The sequence below is a fragment of the Paroedura picta genome, chromosome 6 (genome assembly GCF_049243985.1).
Source record: "Paroedura picta isolate Pp20150507F chromosome 6, Ppicta_v3.0, whole genome shotgun sequence".
In the NCBI taxonomy this organism is placed as follows: domain Eukaryota; kingdom Metazoa; phylum Chordata; class Lepidosauria; order Squamata; family Gekkonidae; genus Paroedura; species Paroedura picta.
The window spans coordinates 37389601-37412833 of record NC_135374.1 but is presented as its reverse complement, the minus strand read 5'-3'; the positions used below and the strand labels follow the sequence as shown (position 1 = coordinate 37412833).

At 43.2% G+C, this 23233-nt stretch overlaps 1 protein-coding gene across 2 annotated transcripts in view; it reads left to right on the top strand.

Moving 5' to 3' along the window:
• Positions 1 to 23233, top strand: part of MYH15 (myosin heavy chain 15) — a 104430-nt gene that overhangs the window by 3870 nt on the left and 77327 nt on the right. Inside the window, exons 2-6 of one of the 2 annotated variants that reach the window (XM_077342145.1) lie at positions 5184 to 5333; positions 11080 to 11183; positions 14490 to 14633; positions 18606 to 18762; positions 21871 to 21898. In XM_077342145.1, coding sequence (XP_077198260.1) covers positions 5243 to 5333; positions 11080 to 11183; positions 14490 to 14633; positions 18606 to 18762; positions 21871 to 21898 — 524 coding nt within the window. In that variant the 5' untranslated portion in view covers positions 5184 to 5242. Of the gene's footprint in view, positions 1 to 5183; positions 5334 to 11079; positions 11184 to 14489; positions 14634 to 18605; positions 18763 to 21870; positions 21899 to 23233 lie in introns of those variants that run through there. The other variant, XM_077342146.1, reaches the window with a different exon arrangement.

The window sequence follows — 23233 nt, the reverse complement described above, 5'->3', positions numbered from 1 at the left end:
CCCCCCCCCCCCCCGAAGACTTCCTGTGGAACATCAGGTGCAAAATGCAGAGAAAATGGTGGTTCCCTATGTGGATACATCCATATACAGTTAAACTAATCATAAATAAGTATAGTGTTAGAATCGAGTCCTTAATTAATGGCTGTTAATCTGTATGGGTTGAAAACATTTTGCACAGGTTTGAAAAATCCAAGACAAATCTGTTTTGCAGGCCTTTGATCACTTGCTGCCAAGTCATCAGGCAGAATAATTGGCTCACATCTAATTTTTGCATTTAAATGCCACAAATTTGATTCTCAATACATTAGATGTGAAATTCATGGCATCCCTTGTGGTGACGAGATCATCCTTTGTCCATTGAGGGGGGTTGTCTTTGTGTTAGAGATAGCAGGTACCTTGGAAAGGGTTGTAGTGTAATGGCTAGAATGGCTGGACTTGAAATGAGGAGATCTTGACTGAAATCTCTGTTCCTTCTCTGGTTGATCTTGAATCAATCCCTGACCAAGGTCATATGGTTGTTTTAAATAATATCTGGGATGGGAACGCTATATATGCTGAAGGGGCAAATACTGGAAGTATATTATAGAATAAAAATGTTGCAGATCATCATCATCATCATCTTGTGAGGGCTATAAAGGTGGCAATGCACACCAAAGCAAACATCCTTCTGACTATAGCCATTTGTTATGTAAACTAACTGGGGTACCGTGAGATGTGACTCAGTCATTAACCAGAAAAACTCTGCAAGAAAAGGAGTGTTGTTATGTGTCAGGGCTCAACCCAAGGATGTGTCTGGGTGTATTGGAACATATGAAGAAAAAATAGATCAGCTTCCTTTACCATCAGGTAACTATGTAGCATCCCCACATGTTATGATTACCAAAACAAAGAAAAATATTTTCAGAGAGACTGAAGCATCTCTTTTTCCAAGATTGTAATGAAACTACAATACGATCCAACATCGCTGGAATCTTAATTTGCCAATTGGTTAATGAGAGCTGAGGCAGCCCTGGAACCTGTTCTGAGTGCCAGGTTTTAGCTGTGTGTCTCCAAGCCTGTGTGGAATTCATTTTCTTCTTCGCTGAGTAACAACAGCTCAAAGCTGCATTGCGCATTGTGAAGTTCCTTGATGACCTGTTGTAGCCAGAATGGCAGGGCATGTATTTGAAAAAGCAATGAAAAGAAAAAAAAAGCTTCTACGAAAAGCAGAAGGCTGGCATTAGTTGTTACTATTTTTTTTAAATCATAGAATCATAGAATCATAGAGTTGGAAGGGGCCATACAGGCCATCTAGTCCAACCCCCTGCTCAATGCAGGATTAGCCCTAAGCATCCTAAAGCATCCAAGAAAAGTGTGTATCCAACCTTTGCTTGAAGACTGCCAGTGAGGGGGAGCTCACCACCTCCTTAGGCAGCCTATTCCACTGCTGAACTACTCTGACTGTGAAAATTTTTTTCCTGATATCTAGCCTATATCGTTGTACTTGAAGTTTAAACCCATTACTGCGTGTCCTCTCCTCTGCAGCCAACAGAAACAGCATCCTGCCCTCCTCTAAGTGACAACCTTTCAAATACTTAAAGAGGGCTATTATGTCCCCTCTCAACCACCTTTTCTCCAGGCTGAACATTCCCAAGTCCCTCAACCTTACTTCATAGGGCTTGGTCCCTTGGCCCCAGATCATCCTCATCGCTCTCCTCTGTACCCTTTCAATTTTATCTACGTCCTTCTTGAAGTGAGGCCTCCAGAACTGCACACAGTACTCCAAGTGTGGTCTGACCAGTGCCGTATACAATGGGACTATGACATCTTGTGATTTTGATGTGATGCCTCTGTTGATACAGCCCAAAATGGCATTTGCCTTTTTTACCGCTGCATCACACTGCTTGCTCATGTTTAGTTTACAATCCACAAGTACCCCAAGGTCTCGTTCACACACAGTGTTACCTAGAAGCGTATCCCCTCTCCAGTAGGCATGCTTTTCATTTTTCTGACCCAGATGCAGAACTTTACACTTATCTTTATTAAATTGCATCTTGTTCTCATTTGCCCATTTTTCCATTGTGTTCAGATCTCGTTGTACTCTGTCTCTATCTTCCGGGGTATTTGCCAGTCCTCCCAATTTGGTGTCATCTGCAAACTTGATGAGTAGTCCCTCCACCCCCTCATCTAGATCATTAATAAATATGTTAAAAAGTACTGGGCCGAGCACCGAGCCCTGAGGTACCCCTCTACTCACCTCTCTCCAGTCTGATGAAACACCATGGACAACAACTCTTTGAGTGCGGTTCTCTAACCAATTCCCTATCCACCTGACTATCTGAAAATCCAGATTGCAGTCCTTCAATTTATCCATCAGAACATCATGGGGAACCTTGTCAAAAGCTTTACTAAAATCCAAGTAAATGACATCAACCAAATTTCCCCGATCCAACAAACCTGTTACTTGATCAAAAAAGGAAACCAGGTTGGTCTGGCAAGACCTGTTGGAGACAAATCCATGCTGACTTCCTTGGATCGCCAAATTGTCCTCCAGATGTTTGCAGATCGCTCCCTTTAATATCTGCTCCATTATTTTCCCCACAACAGAGGTCAGACTCACTGGTCTATAGTTTCCCGGGTCATCCTTCCTCCCTTTTTTGAAGATCGGAATAACATTTGCTCTCTTCCAGTCCTCCGGGACATCTCCAGTCCTTAAAGAGGTTCCGAAGATGATGGAAAAGGGCTGTGCAAGTTCTCTGGAAAGTTCTTTGAGTACTCTCGGGTGCATTTCATCCGGACCAGGGGATTTGAATTCATCCAGTGCAGCTAAATGCCTCTCGACAACCTCTCTATCCATGTTAACCTGCCACCCAGACACTGTCCTTTGGCTATGGCCATCTCTAGATGTGCCCAAACACTTTGACCTGTGGGAAAAAACAGATGTAAAATAGGCACTAAGCCTTTCTGCTTTCTCTGCATCTTCCGTTAGAGTTTGTCCATTCGTACCCAACAGTGGGCCTATTGCCTCCTTTACTTTAGTTTGCTCCTCACATAACTGAAAAATCTTTTCTTGTTACAATGGGCTTCCCTGGCCAATCTTAGCTCACTCTCAGCTTTGGCCTTTCTTATGATTGATCTACAGTGCCGTAACCTGTAGGTACTCTTCTTTAGAGCTCTGTCCTTTCCTCCATTTCCTGAACATTTTCCTTTTCTTTCTTAGTTCCTCTTGAAGTTCTCTGTTCATCCAAATAGGCTTCTTAGAGCTCCTGCAGTGTTTTCGTCTTTCTGGGATAGTCATTGATTGAGCATGCAATAGCTCCTGTTTGAGTAGCGCCCACCCTTCACATGCTCCCTTCCCTTCCAGCATTCTCGTCCATGGTATGACACTCATCATGTCTCTGAGTTTATTAAAGTTTGCCCTACGAAAATCCAACATCCGCATCTGGCTACAAGCTTCCTTGGCTTCCCATCTCAAAAGGAATTCTATGAGGACATGGTCACTTCCCCCTAGGGTCCCCACCTCCTTCACCTCATCCACCAACTCTTGCCTGTTGGTCAGTATTAAGTCCAGTATGGCTGAACCTCTTGTGGGTTGATCTACCATTTGATAAATGAAATTGTCAGCCAGGCAGGTCAGAAACTTGCATGACTGAGGACGCTTCGCAGAGTTTGTTTCCCAGCACACCTCTGGGAAATTGAAGTCACCCATGATGACTAGGTCCTGCCGCTTGGATATTTTCTCAAGCTGCTCACAAAGTGCAGGATCCACATTCTCTCGTTGGTCAGGCAGTCGGTAGCAGACACCAACCACCACACTGTTTGTTTTCCCCTCGCTTATTTTCACCCAGATGCTTTCCACTGTAGATATGCTCTCCTTCACTAGAATTTCCTGACAGGTAAGCCCTTTCCTCACATACAGTGCCACTCCTCCACCTCTTCGATCGATTCTGTTTTTTCTGAACAGTTCATATCCATCCACCATTACATTCCAGTCATGAGAATCATTCCACCAAGTTTCTGTGATGCCTACTAGATCAATGAATGAATTAAATAGCAAATGGGTTGTGAGTAAGGTTGCCAGACTCCCTCCCCCCAGTGGAGGTACAGATCCCCCACCACTGGCCCTCCCCCCAGCTGCTGATCAGCTGGCCAGAGGGGATTACTTACCAGGAGAAAGGAGAAGGCCTTGTGGCTGATGTCGCATGGTACTTTTTTTCTGTCTACTGCACTGAAAATTACTGTACACCCTTCTGTGGTTCTAGTAGTGCACTGGTAGATAAGGGGAGAAATACTAAGCTGGTCTTCTCATGTTATTCAGATGGAGCCTACTCCCAAGAAAGTGTTTTTAGGACTGCAGTGTACGTCTAGTAGTCCCCCCATATAGAAAACATCTGTCAACTTGATCAGGAATTTTGCTGGGCTGCTGTGCTATATCTCTAGTTCCAAGAAGCGATGTAATACTGGTTGATTGGCATGCTGGTAAATGGCCAAAGAAGACGCAACACAGATTTTTTGCACAGCTTTATTAACTAACCAAAATCAATGGTTGGCCTGGCATGAGATGTAGAGTAATCCCTGTGCAGCCGTCCAGCTGCTGATGTGGGCCCAGGAGGAAGGATCCCTTGTCCCTTGAAACCCTCCCCAGGGAGGAGGCTGGTAATGGTTGTTGGGCATCTACCTCATCCAACCATCCCTACCTCCTGGCTCTGAGCCCCTGGCCTTCCTAGCCAGGCAAGGCCATGCTTGGTGTTAGCTGATCTCTTATTGAGTGCCCCACCTCAAGGCCCAGTACGCAAACTGGTCCCTGAACCAAATACTCTACCTCATGCCCCTATTCTGCAAAAAGAACAAACAAACTTCTACAGGGCAGAACGGCGGGTGTCTGTCCTCTGGCTCCTCCATGTGGCAAGGAGAGCGACTCCAGGACACATGGCGCTTATATCAAGTGCCCCAGCTCCGCCCTCCACACCGCCACTGATGCACTCGCTAGTGCGCCAATGCTTCTAGGGCCTGATGCCGTCATGTCTTCCCAGCCTGCCCCATCAGCCGTGTCAACTGCGGCCTTGTTTAGCCGCAGCCACTCTTTCTCTGGGCTTGGGTGCACACAGTGCATAGCTAACTCCCCTTGGAAGCAGATGCTATCCGGATGTGCCCTATCACTTTCTGAATCTTGGACAATTTTATCTTTTGAATTTTTTTTCCAGCCTAGGTTGCTATATATTTTCTATATTTTGGGAGCACACACATCAACTTCCTTGCCAAGATGATGGATATGTCAGAATTCGGGGAAGCTGCGCCTTTCCTCCGAAAAAGTGAAAAGGAGATTATGATGATGCAGACTGTGGCCTTTGATGGTAAGGTACTATCTTCTGCTTGTATCATGGACTAGTTAGTTTGAATGAAATGATAATATTTGAATAGCATGTGATGGAACATTTTAGTGATCTGGAAAAAATTTATTCCATGGGAGGGGTGTTTTGTTCATTGCTTTGAAAAGCCCTAAAAGCATTTTAAAACTTAAATATAATGCAAGCCAATAGATGAAAAAAAATTAAAACTATATAGCTGACTAACATCAATTAAATAAACAAAGAGTGCTAAAAGATCAAAAGCTCAGAGCTGTTAGAATGCCTTGATTCGATATCTAAATTAAGATAGCTGGTGTCTTCTGAATATCTCTGGGAAAGAAGTTACATAAATGGGATGTTGCCATAGAAAAAGGTCTGTTACTAACCATCCCTCACTTTGAAAGTCCAATCCCCCCTTTGGGTAGTCTTCTATTGTAATGACCATAGAGTTGGATTTTGCTAGATTTTCTGCTGGGGCAAGAGGATCACTTATTTAGTTTAGTTATTTAGAAGATATATATGCTGCTCCTCCAGAGATAGGAGATGAAATTGATTTTCACCCCCACATGGGACCATCACATGGAGGAAGTGTCACGGAAAAATCTTGTATCATCCCTTTTATCAATAGAAAAGCTGGTAGGATCCGACAATTGCCTTTCTAGGCCAGTGCTACTCACACAATTTGGCTGTTTCCCAAATATATAAGGGAGCAAAATAGTGTTAAGGATTACTTTACTGCACAAAGATGGCTTATGGTCTATATGAGTTCAGTGCTTTCAAGCACTAAAATGAAGAAATTAGACATCATGTTTCTTTACGTTTCAGCCACAACAACTGGAAAGTGTGCTGGCCTCAGGCTGACTAGAAATGGCCAAGGTCATTTGTGGCTCATAGGCACAATGTGTCTATTTATTTAGATTATTGGTGTCATAGAATCATAGAATCATAGAGTTGGAAGGGGCCATACAGGCCATCTAGTCCAACCCCCTACTCAAGCAGGATCAGCCCTAAGCATCCTAAAGCATCCAAGAAAAGTGTGTATCCACACTGCCAGTGAGGGGGAGCTCACCACCTCCTTAGGCAGCCTATTCCACTGTTGAACTACTCTGACTGTGAATTTTTTTTTCCTGATATCTAGCCTATATCGTTGTACTTGTAGTTTAAACCCATTACTGCGTGTCCTTTCCTCTGTGGCCAATGGGAACAGCATCCTGCCCTCCTCCAAGTGACAACCTTTCAAATACTTAAAGAGGGCTATCATGTCCCCTCTCAACCTTCTTTTCTTCAGGCTGAACATTCCCAAGTCCCTCAACCTATCTTCATAGGGCTTGGTCCCTTGGCCCCAGATCATCCTCGTTGCTCTCCTCTGTACCCTTTCAATTTTATCTACATCCTTCTTGAAGTGAGGCCTCCAGAACTGCACACAGTACTCCAGGTGTCCTGTTTTGCCAGATAAAAATTGTCTCAACTTGATAACAATTAAAATATGCAATACAAAAATACACCATGGACACTTTACTGAATGCATCTCCAATTGGTAGCCAATTTAAATTTTTTGGTTAAATTTCTCCTTCTCCTTCTCCTTCTCCTTCTCCTTCTTCTCCTTCTCCTTCTCCTCCTTCTCCTTCTCCTTCTCCTTCTCCTTCTCCTTCTCCTTCTCCTCCTTCTCCTTCTCCTTCTCCTTCTCCTTCTCCTTCTCCTTCTCCTTCTCCTTCTCCTTCCTTTTATGTCATTCCCCTCTTCCATCCTTCATGGCAAAACACACACTCCCCAGAGTTCCCAACCAAGAAGAAGCCATGAAGAAAGCCAAGAAGGAAACCCCAAACAAAAGAACACCTCCCCTTTTCAGATCCCACCCCCTTGTAGAGCTGCTTGCTCTGGGTTTGGAAATACCTGTAGAATTGGGGATGGAGCTGGGAGTGGGCGGGATTTGGGGTGGGGAAGGACTCTAGTGGAGTATAATGCTGTGGAGTCTACCCTCCAAAGTAGCCATTTTCTCCAAGGGAACTTATCTCTTTAGCCTGGAGATGAGCTACAATTCTAAGGAATCCCTGGTTTCACCTGGGGACTGGCATCTCTATCTCCGTGTGTACTCTGGGGTCCTCAGCCAGTCAGGGTGCTCAGCTGTGGGACTCCCACTCTCCAATCAAGAGGTTAATGCATCAAAGCAGAGGTAGTCAACCTGCGGTCCTCCAGATGTCAATGGACTACAATTCCCATGAGACCCTGCCAGCGTTTGCAGGAGCAAACACTGGCAGGGGCTCATGGGAATTGTAGTCCATTGACATCTGGAGGACTGCAGGTTGACTACCCTTGCATCAAAGGATTGACATGTTGCCATTCCCAGCTAGAAAGGACACCCTGTTTCTGCAAAGAGCACCTTTCCCCCTTCTTCCTAGCCATGAAGTTATCTGTGAATCTTTTCCCATCATCATAACTGTCATCTGTTCCACAGTACTGCAAGCTGCTAACAGAAGACCCCCCCCTTGCATCTTGAAATATCTTCCTCCCTCTTTTTTGTATGCATTGTATATGAGCCTTTATTATTTGAGTACCATGTTTAGAGCATGACGTGTCTGCTCCTGTCAATGCTTTGGTGTTCTGTCCCTGAAAACTCTTCTGTCATACATATATTATTTAACCATCCCTTGCTACGAGAGGGCTTTTTGCCTGGCTAGGCTTAATGCCAACCTTTCTCAGGTTCACCAGGGTAGATTTTTGAATATTCCGTGTTCTGTCTTTGTCTTTTAGGTAAAATCACTACGTCTATTCATATTCTTTATGAGTACCCAATCTTGGAAGATCTTAGAGCATCTTTTATTACCCGTCCTCTTTTAATTTGCCATTCTGAATTTACAATATCAGATGCTTTGTATTTTTTATTTTGTGATAAGGATCCTAAAACTATTTGAGCAGTAGCCAATTTTTTTTCAACCGTTTCATTCTTTAAGTCAAAGATATTTCTGCTCTGCAAGAGCATCGTCTTGTGGAGCTTTGATGGGAGAAAGGAGTCATTTTACATCCAGCCTGATGAAGAGCTGTGGGAAATCCAAAGGTTGCACAAAGTTTTGTGACATTTGGGTTGGTCCTAATAAAAAAGTATTGCACTTTTATTTTCACATTAAATAGAGAGCTTAAAGATATAAGCAGTAATAAATAGTAGCCAGAAAAATCACTGTAACAATATAATAATTTAAAAGCAGCAGGAGATAATCACTGAAGCTCAAGAAAAACCAATCAAGATCTTTTATCAACACTAATATTGGAAAAAGTCAAACAAAATATCGGATGAAATGAAAAGAAAACTAAAGAATTCCTACTGGCAGCCAAGACTCCAGGCAAATCTCCTGTGAAAAAGTATCCCAAGAGACATGCCTCTACCACTAAAATAGCTTAAAACAGCCTAATCTCTCATTTCCACCTCTCTCTTAGCAGGGGGACACCAAGCAAAGCTCCTGAAGAAGATCTTAGTGTCCAGATAGGCTCTCATTGTGTCTTGTGAGATCTGCACTGTGTCGTCAAGTATAACCTGCTACATGGTTTATCAGATTAGTTTTGGTGTGTCGTGTCAATGAGCACGTTTTATTTCCTTCCATTCTAAATTTTAAACATAAGGTTGCTTTGTTTCTATTGTTCCCAGCATGTTATAAATGTGAAGATCATGACTATATCTGCATTCTTTTGTTTATATTAAATGGATGTGTAAATAGGTGCATAAAGTATGGGTCATCATGCTACTCAAAATGGATCCCCTGAGGGGAATTATGGGAAATTTTAATATATAGCAAGAGGCTGGGCAATTTTCATTTTCCAGTCATTTTCCCACGGAGAAATCATTTTAAAATAATGATGACAATTTAGCTCACACTCAAGGAGATTTATTTGGGGAAAATATTGGGGTACATGCAAAACTTACACACAAGAGCAAAACATATCCCCAAGGGATGAAATGGTGGAAATGAAGGAGTTCAGAGTATATCCAGAAGTGCTGAGGAGTGGAGGAGCCTGACACATGATCAGTAGCATGACAGTGGAGGGGAGCATCTGCAGCCAGTTGGCAATCCAGCTGGGTTGATCACTGAGCTCACAAAGGGGGCTGAAAAGGCTATTTTTATAGTTCATTCATTATTTATTTATTTACAGACGTTTAGACCAAAATTTCACTAATAAACAATGGCAGTAAAAAAGGAAGATAATACCTCAGAAAGCTTCGCTAGAGGTTAGAAATGCTTCAGCAGTAAAACTTTAGAACTTTTAAAACCATAAAAGTCAATATTTTAGTTGAAATGTCGCCTCTAGCTATGTGCTGGTGCAGGAAGCCTAAACAATAAATGGATGGGATTACTAAAGAAAAGTAAAAAGGTTGGTGGCCTATCCAGGTGTTGGCATGATGTCACTGGAGTTTCCCCAGTCTGGGACAAGTATCGATAAGGGCTTGGGAACTTTGGAGGATGGATTTCCCAAGGAAAGTCAAGAGTTGCTAATAAACGGGTGCTTGATATTCCTGAGCTAGGTGTGGATGGGAGTTTGGGCAGGGGTGAAGTGGGAATGAAAAGACATTTCAAAGATGGGATCTGGGGCAGGCCACAGTCTTGTAAATAATGTTTTGCTGCTGTGTTGGGAGAGGAAAGAATTAGCAATCAGAACCTCCTCCCAGGTCAGCTGCAAGGTTACCTGCTGGACAAAGTGGAGTCTGGCTGGAGTGTACCTTTTCCCATAACTGCATCCGTGCAGATATTGTGTTCAGTCTCTTGAGCTGAGGCTGCCACTTTTTAGTGCATTTCCAATCTGAAGAGATGATGACCAAGCCATACTGGGGTGCAGGCACACTGAACTATAAGAGTATTTCTGGGCAAATGTCCCCTCAGAGACCATTTATGCACTGGGAACTTCACTGCCCCAGCTCCTGCTCAGGAGCACAAATCTGGGGTGGATGAGGTACACCAGGCCAAATGCTCCCCCATATGGGTGCAGGAAGAGGTGGTGCAAACTGCCATGACTAAAACTTCAGCCTGCAGCACAGCATGAAACCTTTAGTGCATAAACGGTCAGAGTGAAGGCTGAGTCTGTCTACCAAGAACTGAGGATCCCTTAAGTGGAAAGTGACTCAAACTTCATGCCATTAGGATGTGACTTATTACTTGCACTGTTGCTTCCAGCTTCAATTAGGTTAATGTCCAGGTTAGGCTTGGCTCTAGATGTTCCCTTTGAAAGGACTTGTGGTAGCACTCGAGTGATCAAGAGATTGAGCTGGAAAATTTCTGGTTAAATTCTTATCTTGTTAACTCACTGGGTTGTTTTGGACAAGTCAGCCTCATTATTCTCTCTCGCTCTCTTTTTCTCTCATCCTTAGGGTTGCCAGCTCTGGGTGGGGAAATACTCAGATAATTTGGAGGTGGTGCCTAAGGGGGGGGGGTGAGATTTGGGAAGGGGATGGACTTCGGCAGAGTACAATGTCATGAGGTCTACCTCCAGAGCAGCCATTTTCTCCTGATAAACTGATCTTGGTTGTCTGGAGATGGACTGTAATAGCAAGAGATCGCCAACTGCTACCTGGAGATTGGCACCCCGACCTTAGCAGGGAAAGAGCTTTCTTCCGTAACAAGATGCTTTCTGGGTGTTGCTGAGTTTATGGAATGTTTTTAGGAAATGATAGAATATGAACCCGAGGCAGTATAATGTAAAATTCATGATACATTGTGCAGAATTTAGTATGCTTGCAAGCCATTGGAAGACTAATTTTGTTTCCTAGGAAAGAAGAAATGCTGGATTCCAGATGATAAACACGCTTACATGGAAGCAGAGGTTAAAGAGAGTGGCGGTGGTAAAGTCACTGTTGAGACTACAGATGGGAGGGTAAGGATTTCCCCCAATCCCAACCCTGTTTGATTAGTCACCAGAGCAAAACACATAATAGACATAAATAATGAGGACAAAGGAACCAATTTTGCCACATACATGAGCCAGAAAATCTTAAATAGAAAGAAGCAAGTATAAAGGAAGGGACATGCGGGAGAGAATGTCATGCAACAGAGACATTTCCTCACAATTTCACCATATGAGATCCCACTGCTAAAGAGACAAATCTCTTTTTCAAGTGAACAGAAGCTTGTGTGTCTTCAGCAGTGGAGAAATGCTGGGATGACAAAGCAAAGAAAGTGAAGTTCTGTTCCAATATGCATGACTCTTCTTTGTGTTGGAGTGAGCAATTCAGCATGCCTGGATGTTGGGGGGGGGGGAGGAAAGAGGGCTACATCACTGTTTATTGGTGATCTCGCCTTGAATGGGACACTTATCTTTGGCTTAACCTAGGAGCTGCCCTCTGACCCCTTCTTTTCTCTCACATTGTCCTCTCACTCTCTGTACATGGCCGTCCATGGAGACACATGCCTCTGTTTGTGACAGGCAAAGTACGCTTTAGATTCAGCTTCTCTCTCTTCTTTTAATGTGAACTGGATCTATTTGAATAAATGTATGTTTAGCTTTTTTTGCAATATACTTCTTGGGAAATTTATTTACTGCACTCAGTATCACACTGCTATGACTGGCAAAACTCTGTCATATTAACCAAATAGTCCAGTAATTTGAATCTTGGGTATAGGTATGAATCAGACAGTCAGGGGCCCATGTGCAATTGCCTCCAAATATATCAGATTTGTTGGTTTTCAAACTGGAGGTAGATCATGTGTACAAACCTGAGCATTGACTATCAGGCGGCGACTACCAAGGAAAACGCTACTCCTGCTAGCAGTGAAAATGGCCGCAGCCTTTATTGTTACCTCCCCTCAATGGAGGGTTGGCAACCACAACTGGATAAGGGAACCTGAAATACCGCCAGCCATCCGGCTGCTCAAACTCTTGCCTCTGTGACGCTTGGCACCCCCGCTTCACTCCCAGCCAGGAGGGCAGGTCATGCTGTGTCACAGGGGATTCACGCAGGGAAGCAGCTATTAGGGGACCAACGGGCATCCGCCTCCATTGGCCTCCCCAGCTGCCTGGCCACTGGCCTCTAGCCTCCCAGCCGGGAAGGCTGGTCTCATGTGGCTGGTCTCAGTAAGGAGACCCCCTTCAGTCGGGAGTCCCGTACGCAGACGGGACTCCCTACCAACAGGTTCCTTACCGGTCGAAAACTGCGGCTGTGACAAATTAGAATAACACAACAGAATAAATGCTTGAAACAAGGGAGGGAGGGAGGTTGGCTGGCTGGCTGCGGCATGGAGAGGCTGGGAAGCCTCACGCTCAGCCCTAAATAGGCCCGCGCTTGCCCCCGCCACGTGAGACGGGCCATGAGGCCCAGCAGGAGCCAGCCGCTTCCCTTGCGCCACTGCGGCATCAAAGGGGCGGCCGCGGTAAGTCACGTCCTTTTATTCTCAAACTTTCTCAAGCTGCCATATTTTTGTGAGAAGCAGTGTATCTTCAGCCGACATATCCATGCGGAAGCACTGTTTCATACTATTGGTTTCTTCTTGTGATTCTCATGGTAGTCTGTTCACTCACGGAGACAATTATGTGGAGACCACTGAATATATGAACAAAACAGCTTTGCAGGTTTGACATAATTTATGTCTTGTGCATAAATACAGAGGAATGAGCCACTTAGTATCTTTAAAAATGGCTCAAATAAAAATTAGTACTGTTAATTTATTAACCAAAGACTCTTTCATAAACCATGGCAAACAGTCCTTGACAACTTATAAACTATATTTCTTATACTATGGGCCATTCCGCACCAGGATCTATGTGGCAAATTGGTTGAGGGACGAAAAAACACCATTTTAAATAGTGGAATTCGTCGTTATGCATACCTGGCTTTGTAGTGGAATCCAGTTGCATTTCTATCGTTTCCCACAGGTTTCCGGTCTCGGCAAAAATCGCTAGCCAGGAAGCGATATTGCCGAGCTCGTCCCGCCCCTGGCTGTCAAGCAGCTAATGGGCGGCCGTTATCATGATCCCAAAAAGCCCCTTTCCCTTTAAGGAAGTTAAAAAAAAACACACATGTTGCAACGAATCTGCATTCGTGCTTGGTGATTTAAAACAGCTCTGCAGCCAGGGAAGCCTCGCTGAGTAAATGAAGGCTTGCTGGTGTGTTGATCTCCGCTCGCTTGGAGAAAAAAAAATGGCGATCGCTTCGCCGGAAGATCAGAGGAGAGAGCTAGGGGGCGGGACTTTGCAGAAAGCGCAACAATGGTAACGCACAGAACTTTTTCGCTAGTGTTGCTGATTGGTTGCAAGAGTGTAGCGCTTTCCGGAGGGTGAATCCACTTTTTGGGATTTCCCTGAAAGCGCTACAACGAAGCACTTTTTGCGGATCGGTTTCAGGAGTGTTGCAGATTGTCAACGACGTTGTGCATAATGGAAAAACTGTAGCGATTTCAATTTGTAACCATTGTGCTATTTTGGATGAGTGCAGAATGGCCCTATGTTTTGCTTTTGATGCCCTTTAAAGTTCTAGATGGAGAAATAGGATAAAAATTTAACTTTTAACTTCAATTCTCACCACTTCAGATATCTATCCTTCTCATTGACAGGATGGCATATAGCCATCACAATTATAGTTCTGAAAGCAAAGGGCATTACAGAAATATTTTAAGATTCGGATTGAGAAAGCAAGCTGTTTTGAATCTGGACTCTGCTCCATGGTAGAGAACCTCTGATAGGTCACACCTGGTCATGTGACAAGCTTGCCTTAAAGGAGAAGCCCCTAATTTCTCTCAACTTTTGTTGGTCCTGGATTTTTTCTCCCTTCTCTGATTTTTTCAATCTTCTCCCCCCCTCCAAGAAAATAAAGAGGCTCCCTGCTTGGCTCCTCTCCCCCCCCTTCAAGAAAAGAAGGAAAGAGGCTTGGCTCCCCCCCCCTTCTGAACTACCCTAACCACGTGCAGAACACTTTCCTGTTTCAATGGGGAGGGGGAGGAAGATCCAAGTTCAAAGCGATCTGAATTGAACAGGATTGACAATGGAATAAACAAAGTAAGTGCATGTGAAGGGCTTCCTTAGTAGTAGTGTTATGGCTGCAGAGAATGGTTCAAAGAGTAGTTTCCCTTTGTTGGCAATCCCATTTATGAAAATAATTTCCCAAATGACTATTTATTATTAAAGCATGTGTCAGCTCACTTGGTCATTTCTGTAATAGTGGAAAGACTGCCATCTTCTTTCTTGCAGACAGTCACTGTGAAGGAAGATGATGTCCAACAGATGAACCCTCCAAAGTTTGACATGATTGAAGATATGGCCATGCTGACCCACCTCAATGAGGCATCAGTTCTACACAATTTGAACCGACGTTACACTAACTGGATGATCTATGTAAGCTTTTTATACATGTTTTGAATCATGTTATATAGGAGAAATGTTATGGAGTTGATCAACAGTTCTAGCTGAGCAGGTGTGTTCAGCATGGTGTAGCGGTTAAAAGCAATGGCTTCTAATCTGGCAAGCCAGTTTTGATTCCCTGCTTCCCCACAAGCAGTCAGTTGGGTGACCTTGTGCTTGTCACCGTCCTGATAGTGCTGTTCTGACCAAGCAATCCTGTTGTGAGGAGAGACAGGGAATGTGATAGTAAATTGCTCTGAGACTCCTTTGAACAGTAAAAGACCAAGGTGTAAACTGCACGGAGCTTTTATTCCAATCCCAGGTCAATTCAGTCCCTGCCATCTACACAGAATGCGATTTCTGTTTGGATTTTGGGCTATTTAAATTTTCCTTCTACAGCAAGAAGGATTGATCTGGAGTGACCCTACCTTTATTGTGCGATATCTTAGAGTGCTTTTAACCCTCAATATTTTAAGATTCAGATTGAGAAAGGCTGTTTTGAATCTGGGCTCTGCTCCATGGTAGAGAACCCCTGATTGGCCAAAGCTGCTCATGTGACAAGCTTGCCTTAAAGGAGAAGCCCCTAATTTCTCTCAACGTCTGTCAGTCTTGGATTTTTTTCTCCCTCCTCTGCCTTCTTTGATCCTCCCCCCCTTCAAGAAAAGAAAGTGGCTGTGCTTGCCCCCCCCTTCTGAACTACCCTAACCACGTGCAGAACACTTTTCTGTTTCAATGGGTGGGGGAGAGGAAGACCCAAGTTCAAATTGATCTGAATCAACAGGATTGATAATGGAATCAACAAAGTAATTGCAGACTCTGCCCAAGTCTTTCTTTGAACCCCCTTCCCAGTACTAGTTCTGCATAGAGTATTCCCTTTTTGTCATCATATTATCTTCTTCCTTTTCTTCACCCACATTCTCTGTCTCAATCTATATTTCCCCTTTTCTGTATGAAAGTCTGCTGCTTGAAAATTCCTGATACGATAGATGCCATATGGTGAACCAGGCTACCCGTGTTAGAGCTGTCTCACCTAAGATAGCTTGGCCTGCTGTATTTTCTTGCCAAAGATCAAGGAAGATTTTCTCACAGATTAGATGCAGAATGTGTGGCTAAATATACAGTGAGATGGTAGTCTGGGTTGGCTTTCTTAGACATGGGTTATCTGTCATTCAATGGTTGTACAGCCAGTTGGACTTCATGTTTCAGAACTGCTTGGAATGGCTTCCATTTTAGAAAATTGTTGCAAACAGTCTTTCTTCCAATATGATTCTCTTGCTAGGAAGAAGAGAGTAATTTTTAAGAGACGAGGTTCCAATAATTTCTCTTTTTCCTCCCTGAGTAGCAACTTGCCTCTGGCAGCCGCCAGTCTAGCTGTCAAAGGTTCTTTTTGCTACCCTATATGAATCCAATGTTGCTCGTGTTTTATTATATGATGAGCAGTAACGTGATAGCATGTTAAACGAACAAGGACTGAGTGGGGGACAGTTTTCTCATTTTCACCTGCAATGTCTGTCATTTTAGCCCCTTTAGAAGTTTCTTTGCCTTGGGCAGCCAATAGAGCAGAGCGGTCTTAATAATGTCCCCTGCAATGTGAAGAGGTTCCAGCCAGTTGGCAAACTGCCTCGCTATGCCTCTTCCAAGCAACAGTGTTCACATGAGGCAGCTGCTGATGGGATTTTGGCCGTCATAGTATTTGCTTCTATGGTTTGACCATTCTGGCAACAAGAAAGGTGTTTTGAGTGACATCTTGGAAATTGGAAGGGCTGGCCCAGACTGCTCTGGTTTGTCTCCTTGCTGCTTCCGAGGGATAGCAGAAGCAGAATAAATTATGCATAATGAACTAATATGCATATGTTGCATAATTTATTCAGCTTGCCGCAGTTGGCTTTTCATGTAACAGAATTTGGATATTTATAGAAATGGAATATCCAGACTCAGAGCCCTACCAGCCGCATAAAGAGGAGTTTAACTCCTTTTTTAAACTCCTGCTTTATGAGTCTGAGACTGTTTATATCTTGGACTGTGCAGACTGTTTTGTTTACTAAAGGCCATGTACAGAACTGCACTGTTTGGGATTCAAGATCTTGTAACAGACGAAGAGCTGAGTTCAGATACTGAAGAACCAGGTTTAACGTGTAGTAGGTACCATGATATTGATTTGCAGGCTGGCACTAGTGCCAAATAAGACACAGCTCTCTGGAACGGCTTTCACATGTCCACAGCCTTTTATTCTGTCCAACCCGTAACAGAGGGTTGGTCCAATTTGGAGCACCTGGGAGGAAGCCTGCACCCCACAGCCATCTGGCTGCACACAACCAGGAGCCCAGAGGCGCCCTGGGACCACCTTGTCACAGCTGGCAAGCCAGTCACAGCTGGGAAGGTTGGTCCCCTGCCTCTGGAGCTCTCCATATGGAAAGCAACCTTACCAGGAGCCAATAGACACTCATCTCTTTTGGCTTCCTCAGTTGCTCAGCTTCAAGCCCATGGCCACCCAGCAGGATCAGCTACACTCTGGTCTCTTAATGAGACCCCCAACACCTCCCTGCCAAATGGGCTCCTTCTTGTGCTTCCTAATCTGCAGCTGTGACAAAATTTGAACAGTAAAAGTTACACCCCAACCAGAACCACCACACCATGAACCATTGAAAACCGGGAGGGAGGGTGGGCCAACTGCATGTGGCCCCTTATAAAAGTGCCCTCCAGCTCCGCCTTCTGTCACTATACCTTGCATGCCTCTGGCATGCACACTCCTAGGTCGTTGCACCTTTTTTGGGTGGCTCAGCTGCGTCATCAATTGGTGGCTGCCCTTAATGGCGGCCACTCTTTTTAAACAAAGATTTTAAACAAATTGTTAGCACAACCTCACAGGCTTCTTGTAATGTGGGTTGTAAGATACAACAAGAACATTATCACTGCCCATATTGTAGTGGGTTGCCATTCTCGTTTCATTCCAGTGGGATGCCATAGAAAAGATGGGTAATATATTGAGTGACATTGCTTTCTCCTAATCAAGTAGCATGGATGGGTCTTGGAGGTGAATTGATTCTCCCAAATGTATAAATTACATGTTGCAACCCTCACATATTTGAATGACAAACCTAATGGAAACAACTTGCTTCAGTGCAAGCGCTGGTGTTGTTAATGGGATTTACTTCCATTACTATACTTTCCTATCTATAACAGTTTTATTCTGCTCTTCCTCCAGAACGCTCTTGAGGACAGCTCTCCCTTCCACATTATAGCCTCACAACAACTATCTATAGTTGAATAGGTATAACAGGCTGAGAGAAAGTGTCTGGCCCAGACGTGTCTTGTGGGCTTCATAATATTTAAAGCCCAGTCTTCTTAGTCCAACCACCATGCTACACTGTCTTGTACTATGGTGCCAATCAATTTTCCGGTTGAGTTCTGTGCTCTTAGTAAGTTTTTATGGGTCACCTTGTATAAAAGTGCCTGGGAAAACTGGAGAAATGACTGAGAAAAGCCGAGAATACCTTCCCAACCAAGGTTGGAACTTCTAAGTAAAAAAATGCTAAAGAGACATTTAATTCTTTTGGCAAGATGTAATTTACTTCCAACAGCTGAATACACAGGAAGGTTTAAAGATATTCCTTGGAATGGAAAAAAATTGCTTTTCTGCATCCAGAGTAGTAGAGACCGTTTCACATGTGCTGTTACAGTATCCTTTGTTTGCTCCAACTAGGCATGATATATTAAGATCTCTTGTCAACTCTGACATTCAGAGCTCTAGTGATTATATTATTCTGAAATGGTTGTTTTCAAATTATGTGGGCTGGCTAGAAGCTGTTGCTAGATTTTAAATACGTTTTTAAATGATCTCAGCATTTATTGTTTTATTGATTTGCTCTGTCCTTGTTGTATTAATAATCTCACCAACCTATGGCTGAAGGGCCTGAAAATGAAATGTAGTAATCTCTGAGTGCTTTCTTTTGCTTTCCTCTTTAGACTTACTCAGGGCTCTTCTGTGTGACTGTGAACCCTTACAAATGGCTACCGGTCTACAAGACAGAGGTTGTTGGGGCTTATAAGGGCAAGAGGCGTTCAGAGGCCCCTCCTCACATCTTCTCCATTGCTGATAATGCATACCATGATATGCTGCGCAGTAAGTAGTTCGCTTATTAAAACTGTAAGCTGTACAGGTCGGGCTTCCTAAAGAAGGAGAGGAACTTGACAACTATTAAGGGGGAAAAGACTGCTTGGAAATATTTGCTGTAAAGGAAGATGACCCTGAATGTAACACAACTCCCCCTAAAAATAGAGAATGCTATACATAAGAACAGATAGTCCTGATTTGAAATAACAGAGGAGGAGGAGAAGAAGAGGAAGAGGAAGCAGAAAAGGAAGAGGAAGAGGAGTGGTTGGTTTTTATATGTAACTTTTCTCTACCTGGAGGTGTCTCAAACGGCTTACAATTGCCTTCCATTTCCTCTCTCCTCAACAGACATCCTGTGAGGTGGGTGAGGCTGAGAGAGCTCTGATAGCACTGCTCGGTCAGAATAGCTTTATCAGTGATCTGGTGAGTCCAAGGTCACTCAGCTAGCTGCATGTGGAGAAGTGGGGAATCAAGCCTGACTTGCCAGATTAGAAATAGGCACGCCTAACCACTACACTGTTGGCTCTTAACCAATACACCGCTCTTAACCACTACACCAAAAAGGTAGCAGTATAAACAAAGTTTTTAATTGTATTGTAATCCATATACAACCAACAATATAGACAATATAAGAAAACAAACATTTTAACTCTGTATACCTCTTTGCATTGTAACTGTTCACGAATAGTCTTGGATCATGCTGTTTCATATTTTAAAAGGCTTTCCACATCCCTTGAAATCAATGGTTTTAGAAAGGTCTAATTCTTTGTGGAACTATATTGTTAGTCTCCCCCCTCAATACTTTGGTTAGCTAGAACTCACACTAGCTAGACAATGTGGTAACACCGACCCAGTAGAAACATCTTTATCCTTTAACCAGGCTAAAAATACCTTGAATTGAGTTTGACCCACTTCAGGGAATAAATGCAGGCACTGTAACTATACTATAACATATAATGTAAAACCAGCCACTACTAATGACATGTATGCATATATCCAGCAAAGACATTATCGTGCATGTATGAGAATGTCACCTTCTTCCATCAGAGGGCAGTCATGATACATGGTTCACAATTAGAAGGCTAGTATTTGCAAAATGTATTCCTGGGGAATTTTTTGGCAACCTGTTTGTTTATTTTAAAAGTAGAAGAGAGTACAATGGAGAAAGTACAGTTTACACAGCAAAAGTAATGTATCAATTTAAAAGAAAAAAATTACATTTTGGGCATTGTGTTAGAACCACCTGAATTATCATAAAGGCTAATATGTAAAAGAGCAGAGCGAAAGCTGTAATTATGCCTGGCATAACACTATTGGTTTCTAAATACTTGTAATTATACCATCTTTAAATGAGAGGTTCCTCCCCCTTTAGAAGGCATCAGCTATTGTTAATGAAAGAGCGAGGAAAGCTCTTCCCAGTACCCTTTCCGGCCTAGTTTATTTAGATCTAGACAAAGAGAACTGGGTAGGAATTTATTTTGCCATCCTTATCCAGCAGTGCAATACCACAGATGTATGACTCATGTTTGCTACTTTTCCATAGATTAATATTTTGAGGACCAAGTACTTTTAATTTCTTCATTGTGAGTTGCAAAGAAATCACCTGTTTCCCTGACACAGTGCTAATTTCTGGGTGTTTTCCCACAGAAGTTCTTCCAGAGAAGAAGACAAGCCACCCTGCTGCCCCTGGAAGCCTTCATGGCCTCCATTCAGCAGAGCACCAATGCTGTTTCCTGCATTCTCAGAGCATCTCCCTTTACTAGTAAACAGACAATCCACTTGCTCTTGACATAGTTCCAGTACAACCAAATCTTTAAGTGCTAAACCAAAAATTGCACTGCGTTCTACCACATATCTGAACAAGGGAAAATGGAGGCAAAACCTTTCTATGAGAATATCTTCATTTTACTGTTTATCATGACACTGACTCTTTGATAAACGAAATCATTGCAGTCTATCCAAACCCATCTTGTATCTGATTCTTTGCTTTCTTCATACTTACATTGTTTAATAAGACCTGTGAAAGCCAGCTTGGTGTAGAGGTTAAGAGCAGCAGCCTCTAATCTGGAGAGCCGGGTTTGATTCCCCACCCTTCTTCTACATGCAGCCAGCTGGATGACTTTGGGTCAGTCACAGTTCTCAAAGCTCTCTCAACCTTGTGTACCACACAGGGTGTCTGTTGTGGGGAGAGGAAGGGAAGGCCATTGTAAGCTGCTTTGAGACATGGTTGAGTAGTAAAAAGCGGGGTACAAAACCTCCAGCTGTTTTCTTCTTCTTCTTCTTCTTCTTCTTCTTCTTCTTCTTCTTCTTCTTCTTCTTCTTCTTCTTCTTCTTCTTCTTCTTCTTCTTCTTCTAACACAAGTGTTGCTTTCAGGGTTGTTATTCTTTTCAAACTAAGAAGCCAGTTCAGTCAAATCATTTTTAATCTATTTGGGACAGAGTCAGGCAACAGCTTGTACTGCGGTAATCCACACAGCATTAAATAAGATGAAGGGCCCAGCGGCATTTGGTTTGCAGTCCAACAGAATAGTGAGTTTCACCAGTCCTCCTAACAATATAATAAACAAGAAATCCAATTTGCCAGTTCATTAGAAGGAAGTCTCATTAGATGGATTTCTGGTTCACTATATCTTATGGGCTTTAGTGAAACTTAGTATTCTGGACGTGCGTCCTGTGTCTGCTGTGGAAGGTGAGTGCAACAGCTGCTGCATGGCTCCGTCCCAAACGGATTAAAATGATCTAACTGGAGCAGCTTCCTGGTAGAATTTCTAAAAATGACATCTGCTTGTCTTCAAATAAATAAACAGAGGAAGGATTTTGACTGGTGAGTACATCATATATCCCATGGTATGGAAAGCAGTAAAATTAAAAGCTTCATATTAGAGTTGCAAATTCTTATATAATTGGCAAGTCAGCATAAGACTGAGAACAGTGGTCTGTCAGGCTCAGTACTGTTTATTCTTACTGATGGACAAAAAGTGTCTTTCCCAATTCTTGAAATCCTTTGACTTGAGATACGAGGAACTGTGCCTGAGACCCACTGTATGCAAAATGTTTACTTTACCACTGAGCCACAGACCCTCCTGATGACGTTTACCTGTTTTCTTCTTATCACAGATCGAGAAAACCAGTCGATGCTTATCACGTAAGTGGCTTGTTTCAGACATTGACAAAAATTATTATTTCCCTAATGGATTTCTTGCATGTTTTGGGATCGCATGAAACTAGTCTAGTATGTCTTCTTATTTGATACTCAGCACTGGCATTAATAGAAAGTGTAGATTTCCCCCCTGGATTACATTGAATATCCTATCACCCAGGGTGTATAGAATTTGTGGCTACATATGGAGATGCAAGGACCCTGTCCTGAAGGAGAAATGGCCTGCCTTCTTACATTCATTTTAAATGAATGAAGAAGTCATTGGCTGACTTTGGTGATCCAAAGAAGTCAGCATGGATTTGTCTCCAACAGGTCCTGTCAGACCAACCTGGTTTCCTTTTTTGACTAAATAACAGGTTTGCTGGATCGTGGAAATTCGATTGATGTCGTTTACTTGGATTTTAGTAAAGCTTTTGCTAAGGTTCCCCATGATGTTCTAATGGATAAGTTGAAGGACTGCAATCTGGATTTTCAGATAGTTAGGTGGATAGTGAATTGGTTAGAGAACCGCACTCAAAGAGTTGTTGTCAATGGTGTTTCATCAGGCTGGAGGGAAGTGAGTAGCAAGGTACCTCAGGGCTCGGTGCTCGGCCCGATACTTTTTAACATATTTATTAATGATCTAGATGAGGGGGTGGAGGAACTACTCATCAAGTTTGCAGATGACACCAAATTGGGAGGACTGGCAAATACTCCGGAAGATAGACAGAGTTCAACAAGATCTGAACACAATGGAAAAATGGGCAAATGAGAACAAGATGCATTTTAATAAAGATAATTGTAAAGTCCTGCATCTGGGTCAGAAAAATGAAAAACATGCCTACTGGATGGGGGATACGCTTCTAGGTAACACTGTATGTGAACGAGACCTTGGGGTACTTGTGGATTGTAAACTAAACATGAGCAGGCAGTGCATCAAAATCACAAGATGTCATAGTTCCATTGTATACGGCACTGGTCAGACCACACCTGGAGTACTGTGCGCAGTTCTGGAGGCCTCACTTCAAGAAGGACGTAGATAAAATTGAAAGGGTACAGAGGAGAGCGACAAAGATGATCTGGGGCCTATGAAGAAAGGTTGAGGGACTTGGGAATGTTCAGCCTGGAGAAAAGGAGGTTGAGAGGGGACATGATAGCCCTCTTTAAATATTTGAAAGGTTGTCACTTGGAGGAGGGCAGGATGCAGTTCCCATTGGCTGCAGAGGAGAGGACACGCAGTAATGGGTTTAAACTACAAGTACAACAATATAGGCTAGATATCAGGAAAAACATTTTCACAGTCAGAGTAGTTCAGCAGTGGAATAGGTTGCCTAAGGAGGT